The 18,073-nt window shown below is 42.8% G+C and overlaps 1 protein-coding gene across 1 annotated transcript; it reads right to left on the reverse strand.

Moving 5' to 3' along the window:
- Positions 1-7,330: 7,330 nt before the first annotated feature.
- On the reverse strand, positions 7,331-17,853 carry kctd6a (potassium channel tetramerization domain containing 6a). The gene is made up of 6 exons (XM_078249228.1): positions 17,711-17,853; positions 12,628-12,739; positions 10,650-10,819; positions 9,386-9,638; positions 8,097-8,255; positions 7,331-7,860 (listed from the first exon to the last, which is right to left on the reverse strand). The coding sequence occupies exons 2-6, from the start codon at positions 12,652-12,654 to the stop codon at positions 7,750-7,752; spliced, it is 720 nt and encodes a 239-aa protein (XP_078105354.1). The 5' UTR covers positions 12,655-12,739; positions 17,711-17,853; the 3' UTR covers positions 7,331-7,749.
- Between the last annotated feature and the right edge of the window lie 220 nt (positions 17,854-18,073).

Here is an 18,073-nt window from a genome sequence, read left to right on the forward strand (position 1 = left end):
AGCCAGACAGGCACCCCTGTTAACTCCGTAAGTGTTCTAATAACCTTTCCCAAAAATCAAATACTCCTGGACACTCCCATACAATGTGTAAAAAAAGAGCCAATGGGTTTTTTGAAGGACCCGTTACATTATTCCAAATTGTATCCCAGTCCAATTCTCTTCCCAAGTCAGATATTTCCCTATCCCAAGCTGTAATGCCTTATGTAGGCATATATCTCTGAGAATTTAAATTAAAACAAATGAATTATATGACAGTAGTCATTTAGGAGCACTCTGCATCCAGCTCAGAATAGGATGTTCTTTTAAATCGGACCCCCAGGGAACTCCATAGGCTTTCCAGACAGAATTTATTCTAAAGCAAAAGCTTTGTTAATAAATGGTTTCCCCCCAGTTAAGTGATTATTGTTCCATAATGGAGAAGACACCATACACTCTTAATGTTTAGCAATTTTCCTGCTGCTCTAAATACTTTAAGCATAGCATTCAAGTTAAAATTGGACCGTAATACAGGCAACATTTTTTGGTAGATAGACCTATAACGAGGAAATCCTTTAATCTTACTGGTGCCATTAATTCTTATTCCATATTCTTCCAAGACAAACTTTTATCTTTATTCATCCAATAGCTGATACTCAATATAAAGTATTGATACTCAATACAAATGTCCAGTGACAGAATTAGGGCATGCCCATCCCCCATCTCATGTTTTGTATTAAAGAGCTGACCATTTTATACTGGGTCACTTTCCATTCCGAATACATAATCTCAGTGAAGTATGTAGTTTTTGTCACTACCTATTGGAGGTGCTAGAGGCATCATTGAAGTAACGAAATTTATATATATGTTTTATAATATGTTCATTTAAACGACCGATATACAAGCTACGACTGATGCTGGGAGATGTTTCCATTTTAATTAGGGCTGTCAAACGATAAATTTTTTTTAATCGCGATTAATCGCTGAATTTCTATAGTTAATCTAATATTTTATCACATGATTAAAATTTTATTATTTTGCATTTCAGAACAGTTTTTAAGTACATATTAACAATCGAAAGCATTTTTACCAGTGTATCTTGATTGGGAATCAAATGAATGCAAAGAAAGTTACTTTATGAACTTGATTTTAAGATTTGTAATTATTTATTTACTGTAAACAAAAGAAAAATGTGTGAATCTGTCATTATTGCACAATTCCTCCAAATACCTAACTAAAAAACTAAAAATCCCTATCCTTACTAGAGTCAATATAGTGTTTAGTAACTCCTAAATAATGTTGATTACTCACTGACGTCCAGTGATAACCGGTTAATGACAGCATTTGCAGCACTTTGCAGCTGTTCCAGTTGGGCTGCTTTCTCCATGTCGTACAGGCTGTGTATCCGTGAAAACTACTGTCCCCCTCGACGGCAACGAGACAGGTCAACCGTAGTACGTCTTTAAGACCCGAGTCTGATACAATGCTGACAGGTCTGCAGTTAGTTGCCACCCGTTTCGCAAGAGCTGTAGTCATTTTTTGGGATTTGGTTTCATCCACAGGTCGGCAAGTAGCATGCCGGTCAATGCTACAATTAACTGACAACATAAGTTATACGAGTTACAGTTCTCAAGGACGCACGCACACACGGACGTGACAGTACAGTCTCTTTTTCCTTTCTCTCAACTTTTCCGCCGTGTGTCGCGCGTACCCACTCGCGGTGTGAACTGTACTACTATGCTTAGCTCCGTAGGTGGTAGCTCAAGCTTGACGTGCTTCGGTGATATTTTAATTCGGCTTTACACAATGTGCATATGGCTTTCGACTTGTCTACAAGCCGTCCGGGAGTTTTGGAAAATAAAAAGCGCCATTCAGGATTTCATTGCTGCTGTCTTTCTCCATCATGCCTGCAGCCTGCAGCAGCAGGATGTGTTACAAGGAAGTGGCAGCTTGATGATAAGTAACAGTGCTGCAAAGGGTCACAATAGTAGCATGTTAGGCACGACGCACAGCCGAGTGAAGTGTAAAATAATTTAATAAATGCCAGCATGCGATTAAAAAAAATAATCGCATCGGCCCTTAATCGCATCGCAATTAACGCGTTAACTCTGACAGCCCTAATTTTAATACCATTCCATTTAATATCGTCATCTATTTTAGAGTAATTTGTTTTAGCTATAGATGATAAGGAAGTACTTTAAAACCCAATAAAGTACCTTATTTGAAACATTAATCTGGGGAGGGAGGGCAACCTTATTTTTGTCTATATTAATTAGCACTAGTGTTGATTTCGATTTGGTTAATCTTGTATCCTGAAATATACCCAAATTGCAGGATTACAGGAAACAGTTTTCTGAACATCTGTCATACAAATTAATGTGTCATCCGCATGAAGTGAAATTGAATGTGATGTCCCACCTATTGAAATAGGGGAGATCTGAGGGCAGATTCCAATAATTGTGCCAGCGGTTCTAATGATAAATTAAAAATCAAAGGAGACAAGGGTCCCCCTGTCTCGTTCCATGTTTTATGTCAAATATGTCAGAAGCCTTCTCCCACACATACTCGGGCTGTAGGATTAGCATACAGTGTTTGAATCATATTGATAAATGTATCTCCAAATAAAGCCTGTTTGATGGGGGCTAATTATTTTCCCAACCACTATCTCAAGTCTACTGGCTAAAACCTGGGCAAAAATCTTGAGTAATCTTCACTAACCACAGGGAACAATCCCCTCACAATGTGGAGACCCATCAACTGGCTGACGGCCTGAATGTTTTTTTACTACAGGTGTGATAAGTCCACTTTCACACCCCTCACCCGCCCAAACGCAAAATAACCACCTACTCCCCCTGCTACCCCCTCACCCCTCCCGAACGACCCCCTACCTGCACTCAGGATGTGTCAGCTCTTCCAGAGGCAGATGATCAGGAAGGCCCCCAGCCCAGACGGCGTGTCTCCCTCCTGCCTAAAAGTCTGTGCTGACCAGCTGGCCCCATCTTCACACAGATGTTTAACAGATCACTGGAGCTGTGTAAAGTCCCCTCCTGCTTCAAACACTCCAAAATCATTATTGTCAACATGGGACAGCAATACATCCTGCAAAACTTTCGACTCCCCAGGGACATATGCAAGGATCCTTTTTGTGGACTTCAGCTCGGCGTTCAACACCATCATCCCAAACATCCTGTCCACCTGTCAGCCTATCACACACTAAAGGCAGTAGGTGAGGCTAGGGAAAATCACAATAATATATACAATAATGCCACTGAGTTTTTAGTCACAGACTAAGATATTACTACCAAGACTTAAAACTTACGATAATATCAAAGATGTTTGATTTTTACAGAACGTCAAGACGGAAAGAAGACTGACTTAAAGCTGCAGACACACTCTGCAGAAAAGGCAGTTGGACTGATCAGTCTCCCCGAGTTGGTCAAAAAAGTGCCTCGGAACACACCAAAGCGCAGAGACGTAATACGTCTCTATAACAGCAGGCGGCGCTAATCTGTATTGTCACCCAAGATGAAAACCGGCAGCTGATTGGAAGAACGCGTCACGTGGGTCTGGTTTCTCCGGAAATTCAAAGCCAGACTGTAATGGCGGCTTGTTAAGAATACGATCTCATATTGTACTAAAATAGTTCACCGAAACGTGTTTCTGAAAACATTTTAAGTGAGAAATAGGCCATGCAGTTGCTGAATCTGTCTTCATTTCAGATTGACAAAGGTCAGTTAAAAGATTTTCGTCCGATTTTGAGAGACTCTAGTCATGCTCATTCCCCTCCCCATTTCTGGGTTAGCACTCTACCAATCAGATGGGTAATTTGAGTCCGACTGCCGGCAGTGCTCGCCCCGCTGATTATAATAATAATAATAATAAATAGAATTTATATAGTGCTTTTCACGAACTCAAAGTCGCTTTACAGGGTATAGATAATAGAGACAACAAACAAAACAAAACAAGATTCAGGCACAGATGAAAAGGGGAGGGGCGTGGGGCTAGGGATAGGCAGTGATGAAGAGATGGGTCTTGAGGCGAGACTGGAAGATGGTGAGGGACTCAGAGGTGTGGATCTCTTGGGGGAGGGAGTTCCAGAGCCTGGGAGCTGCCCTGGAGAATGCTCTGCCCCCAAAACTGCGGAGGTTGGAATTTTGGATGCAGAGGAGACCAGCTGAGGTGGATCTGAGGGACCGTGAGGGTTGGTACGGGGAGAGGAGGTCAGTGAGGTATGAGGGGGCCAGATGGTGGAGGGCTTTGTAGGTGAGGACCAGGATTTTGTAGGTGATCCGGTGGGAGATAGGAAGCCAGTGGAGTTGTTTTAGGACTGGAGTGATGTGGTGCCAGGATTTGGAGCGGGTGATGAGTCAGGGGGCTGAGTTCTGGACTAGTTGGAGTCGGTTGATGTTGGTGGAGCTGATGCAGAGTAGAAGTGAGTTGCAGTAGTCCCATCGGGAGGAGATGAAGGCGTGAATGAGTCTTTCAGCAGCGGGGGGTGTGAGAGAGGGTCTGATTTTGGCGATGTTGTGGAGGTGAAAGAAGGAGGTTTTAATGACATGACGGATGTGGGGCTCAAGGGAGAGGGTGGAGTCAGAGATCACACCAAGGTTATGGGCCTGGGGAGATGGGGAGACAATGGTGCCGTCGATGGTCAGAGTGGGGTTATTGATTTTGCGGAGTGTGGATTTGGAGCCTATGAGGAGGAATTCTGTTTTATCGCTGTTGAGTTTGAGGAAGTTGTGTTGCATCCAGGTTTTAATAGCTGACAGACAGGAGTTGATGTGGGAGAGGGGAGGATTGTGAGGGGATTTGGTGCTGAGGTAGATCTGGGTGTCGTCGGCGTAACAGTGGAAGTCCAGGTTGAAGTGGCGGAGTATCTGACCAAGAGGGAGGATGTAGATGATGAAGAGGAGGGGGCCGAGTATGGAGCCTTGGGGAACACCTTGTGTGACTGTGGCTGTGGCAGAGGTATGATTATGGAGAGAGATGAAGTGGGATCTGTTGATAAGGTAGGAGTGGAGCCAGCTGAGTACAGTACCTTCGATACCGAGGTCTTTTAGTCTGGTGAGCAGGATGTTATGGCTCACGGTATCGAAGGCTGCACTCAGGTCGAGGAGGATAAGGATGTTGAGGGAACCGGTGTCAGCAGAGGTGAGGAGGTCGTTGAGGACTTTGAGGAGAGCGGTTTCTGTGCTGTGGAGGGGGTGAAAACCAGATTGGAGAGGTTCAAATTGGTTATTGGCATGAAGATGGGTTTGTAGTTGTGAGGCAACTATGCGCTCCAGGGTTTTAGACAGAAAGGGGAGGTTGGATATTGGGCGGTAGTTGTTGAGGGAGGAGGGATCCAGACCAGGTTTTTTAAGGATTGGGGTGACAGCAGCAGGCAGAGGGGACAGTTCCAAGGGACAATGAGGAGTTGAAAAGGTTAGTGAGGTAGGGACATAGGGGGAGGGGGACTTCAGGAGTGGGGTTGGGAGTGTGTCAAGGGAGCAGGTAGTGGGTTTGGAGGAGCTGATGAGTTTAGAGATTTCAGGAAGGGTGACCAGGTCAAACTGGGAGAGGAGGCAGTGTGGAGGAGGTGTCGGGAGGTCAGGAGGGATGGGGAGAAGAGGGGTCGTGGTAGGTGCTGGAGTAGATCCTGGGAGGTCAGATACAGGGGATAGAGATTTGTAAAATATGTTGATTTTGTCAGCGAAGAAGTGGAGGAATGAGTTGCAGAGATCCGGAGTAGAGGTAGGGAGGGTGTTGGTCCGAGGCTTGATGAGGTTGTTCATTGTGGAGAAGAGGGTTCTGGGGTTTTGACAGGGGTTGGTGAGGATGGTGGAGAGGTAGGCAGATTTAGCAGCAATGAGGGCGTCTTTGTAGGCAGTGAGGTGGAATTTGTAGGCTTCATGGTGGACTGTGAGAGATGACTTTATTGTCAGATTATACGTCAAATTGTCCAAAATGAAGGCCAGTGGCCACTCGGACGGTCGACGGCACGGAACACACCGAACAGGCTCGAGTCACTGACCTCGCCAGACTGTCCAACGGCCGATTATCAGCTTTGTGTGTCACGGGCTTAAGACAGCTCAGAATAAGTTTTATGACCACCTTACACCAAACAACTCCCATCCCAACTCTAGCAAGACTCTCCTGATTTCATTCCAACATTGGAAATTTGTCTGCAACAGTGGAATCCTTTGAAAGGATTTTCAAAGGAAAGGATATTTTTTCCACAAACTTAGATAATAGTCCTGTCTATTCTTTACCTTTATTTGTCCAGCTTTGTTGTTCTTTGTTCTTAGCTGTTGTCTATTTCTGTCTAAGTACCTGAGAGCAATGCAAAAAAACAGTCAAATTCCTTGTATGTGTACCTGGCCAATAAAGGTGATTGTGATTCTAAACAATAGCGCCGTGCCTTCTCACCCACAGAGGCTCTGGTAATAAAATTAAGGGAGGAGGAAGTTAAGCTTGGCCAATCAAATATGAGCAAGCTCACATTCTCAGTAGATTCATTTGTAATGTGACATTTTGAACAGCATGATTCTGTGCAGTTTGCTGTGCAGTGATTTGCCATCTGATCAAGTCTTCAAACTCAAGGATGATGAATAACTCAAACTGGACCTCTTGGGATTTCAGCTTCACACCTTTAGCTGAAGCTATACCTCAACACCAACACAGCTCCTTGCGTTTCTTTAATGATGGGCTGTTTTCAGTCTGGCCTGGGCACATGTTCACACCTGCATGTCATTCACATGCTCAGCTCTGTAAGAACAGTTGTTTTTCGCTTGTTGTTTTTATTGTTAAAGTCGCATTTGCTCGTTAAAGTTTTATCATTGTGCAGGGGAAATGATTACAGCGAAATTCAGCCTTGGTGAAGAATTACAGCCACTAGAGCTAGTCCCACAATGAGCTTTACTTAGGATGTGCCATTTCTGTGTCTGTCGCTTTAAATGCTATTGAGGAGGAGGTGTGGCCTTGACCAACTGCCATGCTTCACTTGTCTCAAAGCCATGATGTCTCTCTCTTTCTCATGGGCGGGCCAAATTCTCTGGTTGGACAAAGCAGAGAAAGGGGAGGTAACCTTCCTCCTTATGATGTCATAAGGAGGAGATTCCAGATCGGCCCATCTGAGCTTTCATTTTCTCAAAGGCAGAGCAGAATACCCAGGGCTTGGTTTACATCTATCGCCATTTCTAGCCACTGGGGGGCCATAGGCAGGCTGGGGGAACTCACATTAATGTTAAAAAAAACTCAAAGTGACATTTTCATGTCAGGGGACCTTTAAATTAGTCTAAAACTGGTCCATTTATTTCTGTGAGAATGGTCAACAAAAGGAGAACTTAGAGTGAGTAAAGAAAATTACTTGAGATCAGAATTTTCCAGAGTGTTTAATTTGCAATTACTACAACAGATTTGTGATACTGCTGATATGCCCAATATGTCGCTACCTTACAGTACGTGGCCAAAAGTATGTGGACATACTTGTACCCAAACATTGCAGCTATATGTGATAGATGAACATGTGATTCCAAAACGTCCAATCATAATGTACTACATGTAGCTAATGTGCTAGCCTTCAGTAACCTCACCTTGTGCTGAGAGAAAACACTTTCCAAAAATGACTTTACTTTCCAAAATAAAAGGACTTCTTTGTGATTCAAAAACAACACGTCGTACAAAACATTAACACCTAACAACAAAGCCTCCACAAATAAGTGTCTGTCTGTCTGTCTGCAGACACCCTGACCATCTTCTGTCTCTCAACAAATGTCTCCATCAGTTCATCCATCAGTTTGCGACTTTGCGGCAACGTCGGCAGAACGTCCAATGATGTTCGACCGTGTTCTCATTGGCCCGTTCGCTCATGTGGTGAACACGTGTGTTGCGTATTGTGAAACCCTGAAAAATAATGAGACAGACAAACTGAGTCATATCACCACACACATGCTAATTTTGCTATTAGCCATGCCTTTAAAAAATGCTATCATGTACAACCCATTAATGGTTGATGCTTTTTTTTCTCCTTTTTTTCGTGTCGATGTCAAAAGTTAAAGTACTCCGACTGATCTGACCCGTGTTTCGTAGCAGGAGGATCATTTCTACACAATGTTATAGACGAGATAAAAACCACATACAGCTTTGGAGATGAAGTCAAGCAGGTGGACACGCAGGCTGACTTCCTGTTGGTGGTCACATGGTCCGAAGGTGAAGGACACCTGGTAGTCTCTGGTGTCCATCATGTGTTTGTTCCACTTTGTGAAACCACTGGAGATGGACTCCAACAATGCATGGACCTAAAAAAAAAAAAAGAAATGAAGAGAGTTGTGTGACTACTTTTTTTAAATATTGTTTTTCTTGTTTCGTTTAGAGGGGACCCCGACTAGTCGAGTATTCAAACTATGGAGCCTGTTTTCGACTGACAAATTCTATTCGGGCTATATGAGGGTGCAGAACATTCACGTAATAATGTAGCACTAGAAGAGTGATGAACATTTTTTGAATTCATTCAGCAGGGGGTGGAGCATAGAAACAGTCTCTCTCTCTCTCTCTCTCTCTCTCTCTCTCTCTGGATTGCTACAATGGGGGGGAAATTGAATAAGGGCCAAAAGTTATATTTACAACCACGAAAGGCAAGCAGGCTTAAGAAACCAAACTAAGTGATGTGTTCTGTTTATCTATTCATCTCCTCTGCTACGTTTCAGTATGGATAGCGCCGCACCTACACAAAATTACTTAATTCAATTTCCAAATATTTTTATTTATAGTTTTGAATCATAACAGAAGCTATCTCAGGACACATTTCACAACGTGACATCATGACTTTGCGTAAACATGCACGCCACTTTCCTAAAGCCAAGAGGCGTGTTATCTGTACGCATTTATAGCTGTCCGCGTGTATGTCTACGTTGTATACAGCTGACTGCATACGTCTTTCTAAAGCCATGTGGTGTGTGGGGGTTGGGTTGAAAAGAAACGGTTTCAAATATCTCTCTCTCTCTCTCTCTCTCTCTCTCATTTACAGCTACGTTGTTAAGCGAGAGCTCTGATTAAAAGTATGTTCTGTCAAAGTACGCTGTCAATCTTGGAGACCCAACTATTCAAAAAAGTTATTATCAGGAAGCATGTAAAGAGCCTAGTTAGTCAGGATATCTATAATTTAACGTTATATTACAGCATATATACAGTATTATTCGATAATTAATCTAAGAAAGCGTCAGCTACCACCACAAGTGGAATCTAATTCTGTGGGAAACAGTTTAATAGAAAGAAAGTGTTGTGAAAGTGAATGTTTTTTTCTGAGTTGTGTGAATCACATGTAGTGAATGAACAAGGAAAATAACAGAGACAGAAGCAGACAAGAGGGTCTGAAGAGAACTAATAATGCATATAATCACGTTTTATGTTCAGACGTGTTCCCACTGACCTTGGTGGTGATGGTGAGCTGGGTGATGATGACTGCGACAGGGTTGGAGTACTTAGACAGCTTCCTGGTGCTGGACAGCTCCACCACCTCCTCGTAAGTGTCAGTGGGGTAGGGCAGCAGAGGTTTGGGGTCTCCCAGGCACTGGATCAGGGGCTCGATCTGATAGAAGTCAGCCTCCTTTCTGAGCAACTCGGTCTCCTTGAAGTCGCAGGGCAGCGCCAGCTCTGACGTCCTCAGGAAGTTGAGGATGTAGCTGAAACAGCAGAAACAGAGACAGGATCAGTCCAGACTGCTGAGCTGGGGATTCTGTAAGACTCTGCTTTCAGTTAAAGTTAGAACGGGAGGGTAGAAAAATAGCCTCGGGAAGGAACTTGTTTCAGTGGAACAATTGCACCCCGCAAAAGAAAGCGCCACATACAATATTAAATGAAGTTAACTGTCCACACAATACAGTAACGTGAGCTCTTTAAATTAGCTGGATACATGGTTATCGTCATTTTCTCTTACCAGTGTATCACCGTGTGTATTTTGTCCACAGCAAATCCCCGTCAATCAGTCCTAAAACGTCCCAGCTAGAGAGCAAATGCCATAAACATATTTTTTGTTCATCTTTACAATCATTCCCCGAAGGAACCCAGCAGGCCTGCCTTGTTGCACGATCCAAATGTTCCTTAAAACTTGCCGTTGATGTTGCTTGATGCAACCGCAGTTTATAGTTAAAGGACAATTCAGCACAAAACAAACCTAGGGGTTAATAACAGATGTGTACCCACTCTGTCGCTCTCTGGGACATGATTTCATGCTAATCGAATGTGTTTGTAGCTTGAAACAAGCTAACGCGGACCGCTGATTAGCTTACAATGCTAGTATTCGGGGCACAGGGAAAGTAAAAACAAATCGCTATTTATACCACTAAAAAGGCTCAAAATATCACCACACTTCAACGGTAGCATAATGAGGGTCCCTAAATGTTAACCGAAGCATTGAGAACGTTGTAAGTGTACAGACAGTTTATTAAAAAGATAGATTATAAAGATAGTCGCGTTCTCGTATACAGGCTGCCGCCGTCTTGGGAGCTACTGTCTTCCTAAACTATCTTTTTGATAGTTTCGTCGTTGATATAGAATTTTTACATGGGGGTCTTTGGGGGTTAACTCCCTTTTGGAGCCTGCCTCAGGTGGCCACTCGATGAACCCTGCATTTTTGACTATTCTTGACTATACCACATTGACACACAATCTCATGCACATAAACACACTCTCACCGAAAAAGCAGGCCGTCACGGTCGATGAAGTAGTTTCCTTTTGCGTCCCTGACGGTGGGCAGGTCTCCTCCGAACATGGCTCCCAGCATGGAGTCTGGATAGCGCTGCAGCGTGGACAGAGACGTGCTGTACACACAGCCGCCCACATTCAGAGTCACGGGCTCCCCCATCTGGAGAGAGCAGGAACAGCAGTCAGAGACAACACTGAAGGCCTTTGTCACTAGTAAGTACACCAAGAAGGAATTTGTGCTCTTGGCTAGTTGATGTCTGGAGTCTAAACTCCTGAGAGCAGAAGTGATAACACACCTGAGTCCTTTGTTTGTTTGTTTGTTTAAACCTACCTATATTTACATCTCAAAAAGTGTAGCAAATTCTCAAGTAGACACTATTTTGATAAATCGACCACATATTTGAACGCATTTTGTAGCCCCTAAATGACCACAGCCGTTGAAACTGAACTAGACGATGACGATACATTGCATTGTTATAGGGCAGCAGACTGGGTATTAGGCTGATCTCTAACATTTTCAAATCATCCAATTGTGGTTACTAGAGATCGCCGATAGCCAGATGGCCAGTCTGACAGGCTACATTGAACATGTAATTGGACATATTATGGATACGCGGAGCGGCTTTCACTTTCATCTATTAAACTACACCGGCTCGGCTGTCCTGCCTCCTTCTTGGCTGATGTGCTGACATGCTTCTGTGTTGTTGATAGAGTCTTGCTTCGGTAGCTTATCCACTTTACATTTAAAGGTCTTTTTTGCTTTTTGGATGTTTTTATATAGACCTTAGTGGTCCCCTAATACTGTATCTGAAGTCTCTTTCCCGAAATTCAGTCTTGGTGCAGAATTACAGCCACTAGAGCCAGTCCCACAATGAGCTTTCCTTAGGACGTGCCATTTCTGTGTCTGTAGCTTTAAATGCTATTGAGGAGAGAGAGGGTGGGGGGTGTGGTCTAGCGATCTCCTTTTAGCGACTTTCTTGCTAATCCTCTCCTCTTAGAAGTTAGCAATTGCTTCTCTCACTCTCCGGCTCTCTGTTGATCTGCGCGTCAAATTTAGCTATTTCCCTTCTAATGTGATAATTGAACATGTAATAACTGTAATTATTTGTCGTGTAGGAGGCGAAGCTCCGCAACAGGGAAACTCGATCGTTACCGTTAGCTGCTGTATCTTAGCCCCAAGTAACGTTAATTGGTGCGGGCTGACCTAATGTAGCTCCCGTCCCCTGGCAGCAGCCGGGAAGACATGGAAGCTGGGTGACTGTCCGAAAGAAGCACAGCCCATCAGGTGTGAGATCCATGAAAAAGAGACGGACAACTGTTTTTTATTTTTTAAATAACGTTTTTAAAGTCACTCGTGCTGATTAACGGGGCTCAGCGGGTGGACTTACTGCTCCACCAGAAAATAAAGAGTACAGCGCAGATTCTAGATGTTACAGTTCTGATAGTAAGTTAGTTAAAATCTCTTTAATGTAGGAAAAACCAATCGCTGATCATTCCTCCGATCGTTGATATACGAATTGATCGCCAATCGGCACAAGCCTACTGGTTATCACTCATTTTATGCCATGATGTGACAGTTTCCTTGTTAAAGTCATTATAAAATCCAGAGTTTTAGCAACTGGTATATTCATTAAGCGGGTCTAAGTTAGAGTTGGGATCACATCTTTACCCAGTATCAGCAGTTTGTTAAGTTGGACAAAAATCAGTCATACACACACTACTGTCCAACTTATATCTGTGGACATGTTGTTACGCTGTTTGTATGCACAAAATACAGGACGGAACGGACTTTACTTTTATTAAAATGGCAGTGCAAAAAGTAATGGGTGACGTCATAGATGCTATGGCCACTATTTTACATGCAGTCTATGATCCTTACAGTATGTGTGTCCAGGGCCCCATATTGCCGTGATCACACACACACACACACACACACACACACACACACACACACACACACACACACACCATGTGACCCAGGTCTCCATTCTCCATTTGCAGCTTTGGGCTGCTGGCTGACTGTTGTTTTTCTTCAGGTCAGACTGTTAAGAAGACCATCTCTCTTTGTTTCCACCAACACCTGCAACAAGAACAAAAACAGCTGCTTGTTAGATGGTTGCCAAGGAGATAAAAGGCCAGCTGATGCTGTGTTCCCATGTTTCACACATCATCTGGCTGATTAGTCTTGTGTCCCGGATTTTTTCCACAAACTGCCAGCCAGTGATAAACAACATAAGGAGGCGTGGACTTCGTTTCTTACAGTTACTGGATTTAGATCTCTTGGGTTTTGGATTGATGGTTGGAAAACATTTACTCAAGTACTGTACTCAAGGCACTTTCACTTACCTATTTCATTTTTCATTACAGTGATGAACACATTAATGCATCAATAATTATAATCCAGTGGTGAGCGGGCGGTGGACCGCAGCATGGAAATTCCACACATACACCCTACGGACCAATCGCGAGTCAATAACAGCTGTCATGATGTTTCACACAATTCTTATAGCGTTAAATAACTAATAAAAACCAAAAATTATCAAATAAATGAACACTTGAACAAAGATCAGCGTGATAATAGTCTGGATCAATGACAGATGTTCCTCACCTTCTACTCTCTCTGTGTGTTGGCGGAAACAACTACAATCTTCGAGCTAGCAAGCTACATGCTAAAAATGGCAAGTTTTGAAGAAAATGTGGATTGTGCAACAAGGCAGGCCTGCTTAGTTCTTTATGGGAATGATTGTAAAGATTTACAAGGAATAAGTTTAAAGTTACGGCATTTTCTATCCAACTGGGACGTTTTGGGACGATTGTAGCAGGATTGCTGTGGATTAAGTAATGTTACACACAGCGATACACTGGTAATAGGAAATTATGTTTAACCATGTGTCCAGCTAAATGCAAAAACAACCTAGAGCGTTTTTTTTTCCTCCTATCCTGGAATGTATGTGTGGTAGAGCCAGACATTGCTCCTAGTGCTGTGGAGTAAGGTCTGGCAATGCAAGACTAACAACTAGTAATAAGAACTACCTCAAATGACAAAAAAATCATCTTTGGGAAAAATATACAGTATTTGATGTGTATTTTGATTAACAATTGACTAACACAGAGGTGGCACGGTTTTTTAACCTACACTGCAGCGAGTCACTAGGGGGCAAACCAAACGTTTTGGCTTTACTTATACCTCGACCAGGGATGGGTACCGGACTGAATACTTTTTTGGGTACTGACTGAAACCGATTCACTCATCCGTCCTCTCTTCATGTGTGACAGAGAGCGTGGCTCCGATACACTTGCAGAGGTGCGGTGCAGACGGAGCGAAATTACGTTGCCTCTGCAGTTTGTTTAAGTCACAGTGTGAATTGTGGTTACACTTTTCAAAACGTCATGCAGACAGCGTTCGCTGCCATTTAATATAGCCTAATGGTGAGGCGAAAGCAGTCGCGGTGCAGTTAACTACTCTTGATCTGAGACAGAAAGTCACAGCAGTGTTCTCTATGCCCTGGTGACAGACTGACAGGCTGGAGGTTGTAAGGCAAGGCAACTTTATTTCTATAGCACATTTCAGCAAGAAAGCATTTCAAAGTGTTTCACATTAAACAATAAACAGCCATTGAAAAGAGATAGAAAATAAAAACTGGCTAAAATAAAATAGCATACAAATACAAGAATAAAAGCTACAGTGTAGTGTAAGAAGTGAATAATTATTTGATTTAATAGGTTGGAGGGACAGGTTTGGGAGGGGAGAGGGAGGTGTTTTATTTTGTGTGGTGTGTAAAATGTTCTAAATAAATAGGATAAATAGGTTGGAATTATTTTTACAAATGAAAAATACATTTTTTGTTATTACAGAGTACCAAAAAAATTTATCGTTGGGTTATTTTTACCGGTATCGGTAAAAATGTGAACAGTACTCAATCCTAAACTCAACCTTCATTGGGATCTTAACTACACACCTGTAATGTTTCATCATGAATGCATCGTGCATCTTTGTGCCGCTATCACAATGCCAAAACTGGCAACAGACTGACAGAAATATAAACTGGCAAAGTAGTCAAATCCGCCTTGGTGGTAGGACCTGCTCATAGACTGTAAAAATAATGTCTGAAGCTTCCTGGCCTGAAAAGTGAAGCAATGCAGAAGTACCGTAAACCTATCTAATTTCCAGCAGGGGTCAACTCCACTGGTTGTAGAAAAAGTCAGTTACTATACTATAGAAGTGTATAGGAAAATGACCCTACTTCTCACTTGATTTATTACCTCAATAAACATTTCCATAATGAGTCTATGGCCTCAATCGCTACTTTCAAGTCTTAGGCCACGTCCACACATACCAAAACAATCTTTTTTTTTAACCCGTCTTCCCTGGATTCGTTTCGAGATTTTTTTTCGTCCATACAGAATCAGCGGGAGCCAGTTGTAAATGACTCAACACGCTACTTCATATTCCAGGCCTATAGGCGGAGCTGTTTCTGCTACAGAAATTCACCAAAACACGGAGAAGAAGAACATCGTCATTTCCCCTTCCCATCATAACATGACTAGCTAGACTAACGTTCTCTTAATACATCCATGGACTATAATAACTTTTACCACTCCTCATTTTATAAAGGCCTCTGCCATAAAACGTCTTTGTTTACAATGTATAATGTGCGGTTGGATTGCTTTTTATTTTGCAATTCTGTCTGCCATCGGTCATGATTGCGGCGCGCTAGCTGGCTAACGTTAGCTCTGCTAACTAGCTAACATCGGCAGTCAAACAAACAATCAATGATCCAATGTCTTTTTGATAATCTACACGTTTTTCTTGCAGTAGCTTTTCTACAATAAGCCATGGTAAAAGTTACTATAATCCGTTCAAGGAGTTGATAAGCAGACAGATTAGCTAGCTAGCTTCCACTTTATAAACAGCTAGCTAACCATAGCAGCTAACGTTAACATTATGTCGCTGCTGTAGCGGTCAGCTACTTTAGCAATGTTTAACGTTAGCTACATAACGTTAGCAATATATCTTGTGTAGAATCCAGGACCGGCAGAGCAGAGGGAAGTGTCAGGGAGCAGAGACAAACTATTTAGCTAGATGAAGTGAGCTGGTTTGACTATTGAGATGGGATATGCTCGCTAGCTTCACCGCAGTCGTGTGTGGCCGTGCACTAGTGCGGGACTGCGGGTGAGAGGTCGAGGGGTGTGGCAATGACATCATCGATACGATAAAAAGCCGGCTTCACCATCCAGACGAAGCCAAAAGAGAGCCGTTTTTGAATTTTTTCACCCTGGGACCCGGTTTCAAAAAAATGCGTTTTCAGGCAGTGCGTTTACTGGATTCGTGTGGATGAGGGGCCCAAACGATGCTAAAAATGTGCGTTTGCACCAAAAGACGTCTCCATGTGGATGGCACCTTAAATACAGCATGAGGGGGGGGGGGGGAACACCGCCTTCACCTGTCTTTTTTTTTAAAGATTATTTGTTGGGTATTTTAGGCCTTTATTTGACAGGACAACTAAGGACATGAGGGGGAGAGGGGGAATGACATGCAGCAAAGGGCTGCAGGTCGGAGTCGAAGGAGTAAACCTCTATACGTGGGCACCCGCTCTACCAATTGAGCTATCTGGGTGCCCTTACCTGCCATTTTAACCGGCTTGCTTTCGGGTCTGAACTTTCCGCGAAGCTTGCACAGAGATCAACTGCGCAACTGGGTTAAGGTTGCCAGGTCGAGGTGACAAACAGGTTTAAAATTGTATATGGTGTGTGAATAGGATGCGTTTCATACAAGATCTGGCAACTGGTCAACATTAGACAAACATATTGGTCCGATTATTTATAAAGGAGTTTGGGCCATGCAAATTACGGGAGTTTCCCGGGAGAAATAACGAACTGGGAGGGGTCCAGGAGATAGGGCAAAAAAACGGGAGAAACCCGGGAAAAACGGGAGTGTTGGCAGGTATGTGTTGCGCTGTTAAAATGGCAGTCCAAAAACCAATGGGTGACGTCATAGATGCTACATCCACTATTTTACATGCAGTCTATGGACCCTACAGTATGTGTGTCCGAGGCCTCATTTTGCCATGATGACACACACTAGGGCTGCTCGATATGAGGAAAATATCTAATTGCAATTATTTTGACTGATATTGCGATTGTGATATGATTCACAATATTTGAGAGAATGATCGTTTTTGTATCATAATTCTCATTTTCATTGAATATTATCAACATTGAAAGAAATTAAAATGATTATAGTGTGACTTTTGCAAGGATCTGTACCAAACAAAGATTTTTTTCTTAAGTCTGTAGGATACGATTTGTAGCACCACAATACTTAATTCAGAATGGTTTGACACATATTTTGCCATTAACAAATATTGCAGCCCTCTGTGACTTGGATATTGCACTAGTCCATATTGCGATTGCGATACAATTGCGATTAATTGTGCAGCGCGCACACACGAACGAACGCGCACGCACGCACACACACACACACACACACACACACACACACACACACACACACACACAAAAAAAACAATACCAGCATCGCTGTCGTGGCTGGTAAATATTCTTTATTATTAATAGAAATGGGCCATATCATAAGTATATTTAGATGCCAACACGTATGTACTTTTACTTAATTGAGATTTTAATGCAAGACTTTTACTCGTAACATAGTATTTCTACACTGGGGAATAGATATAAGATCTGAGTAACGTTATTTCTGCCACCAGTGATCTTGTTCAGCTGTCAGATTATATAAATGCGGTCATGTTAGAGGTGCGTCCGTCATACAGTAAACGTTTATACTGTTTTGCCACATAATGTTTGTACATGAAGGATCATAATTGAAACACCTGAGTTAATAACCTGTCGTGTCCTGTGTGTGATGATTCCCCCTCACTCTCCGTTCTAATGAAGCGTCTCGGTGTCTCGCTGCCAATTATAATTGCAGTTAGCACGGTAGCAAACGTTAGTTAGCATGGTGTTTATGCAAAGAAGACGTCACACCGTCACTTTGACAGGTTAAATAAAATGTTAAACGTCCGTACGGTCTTACCTATTACTGCTCCATCACTGCTCACCGCGACACGCAGGGGCAGGTAAAAGCTCCAAACCACCTAACGTTAACCGGTCCATTTACGTCCACCAGGTAGCTACAGACAGTTCTCGCAAATGTGAGGACACTTCCGGTAGGACCTATCAAAATAAGAACTACCGGTAATAGAAAAATGTGTCGTTAGTCTTAACATCAATTTCATTTCTATGTTTTCTTTACTTTATAGATGAGAATAATACAAAATAAATGTATTACAGTAAGTGTCAGCGCATTCCAGCTAATGTACTTGTGTGTTTGTGTCGACTGTAATGAGAAAGCAAAATATGGCATCCTGTGATTTTTTTCTCTACACAATTGAGTCAG

This window comes from Sander vitreus, chromosome 4, assembly GCF_031162955.1.
Source record: "Sander vitreus isolate 19-12246 chromosome 4, sanVit1, whole genome shotgun sequence".
Taxonomy (NCBI): domain Eukaryota; kingdom Metazoa; phylum Chordata; class Actinopteri; order Perciformes; family Percidae; genus Sander; species Sander vitreus.

Excerpts from the sequence above, each read along its gene's own strand:
- kctd6a (XM_078249228.1), bottom strand. The coding sequence starts at position 12,654 with ATGGAGAATGGAGACCTGGGTCACATG. Across the intron at positions 10,820-12,627 it reads ATGGAGACCTGGGTCACATG|ATGGGGGAGCCCGTGACTCT; the intron begins GTGTGTGTGTGT and ends TGCTCTCTCCAG. Across the intron at positions 8,256-9,385 it reads AGCTCACCATCACCACCAAG|GTCCATGCATTGTTGGAGTC; the intron begins GTCAGTGGGAAC and ends TTTTTTTTTTAG.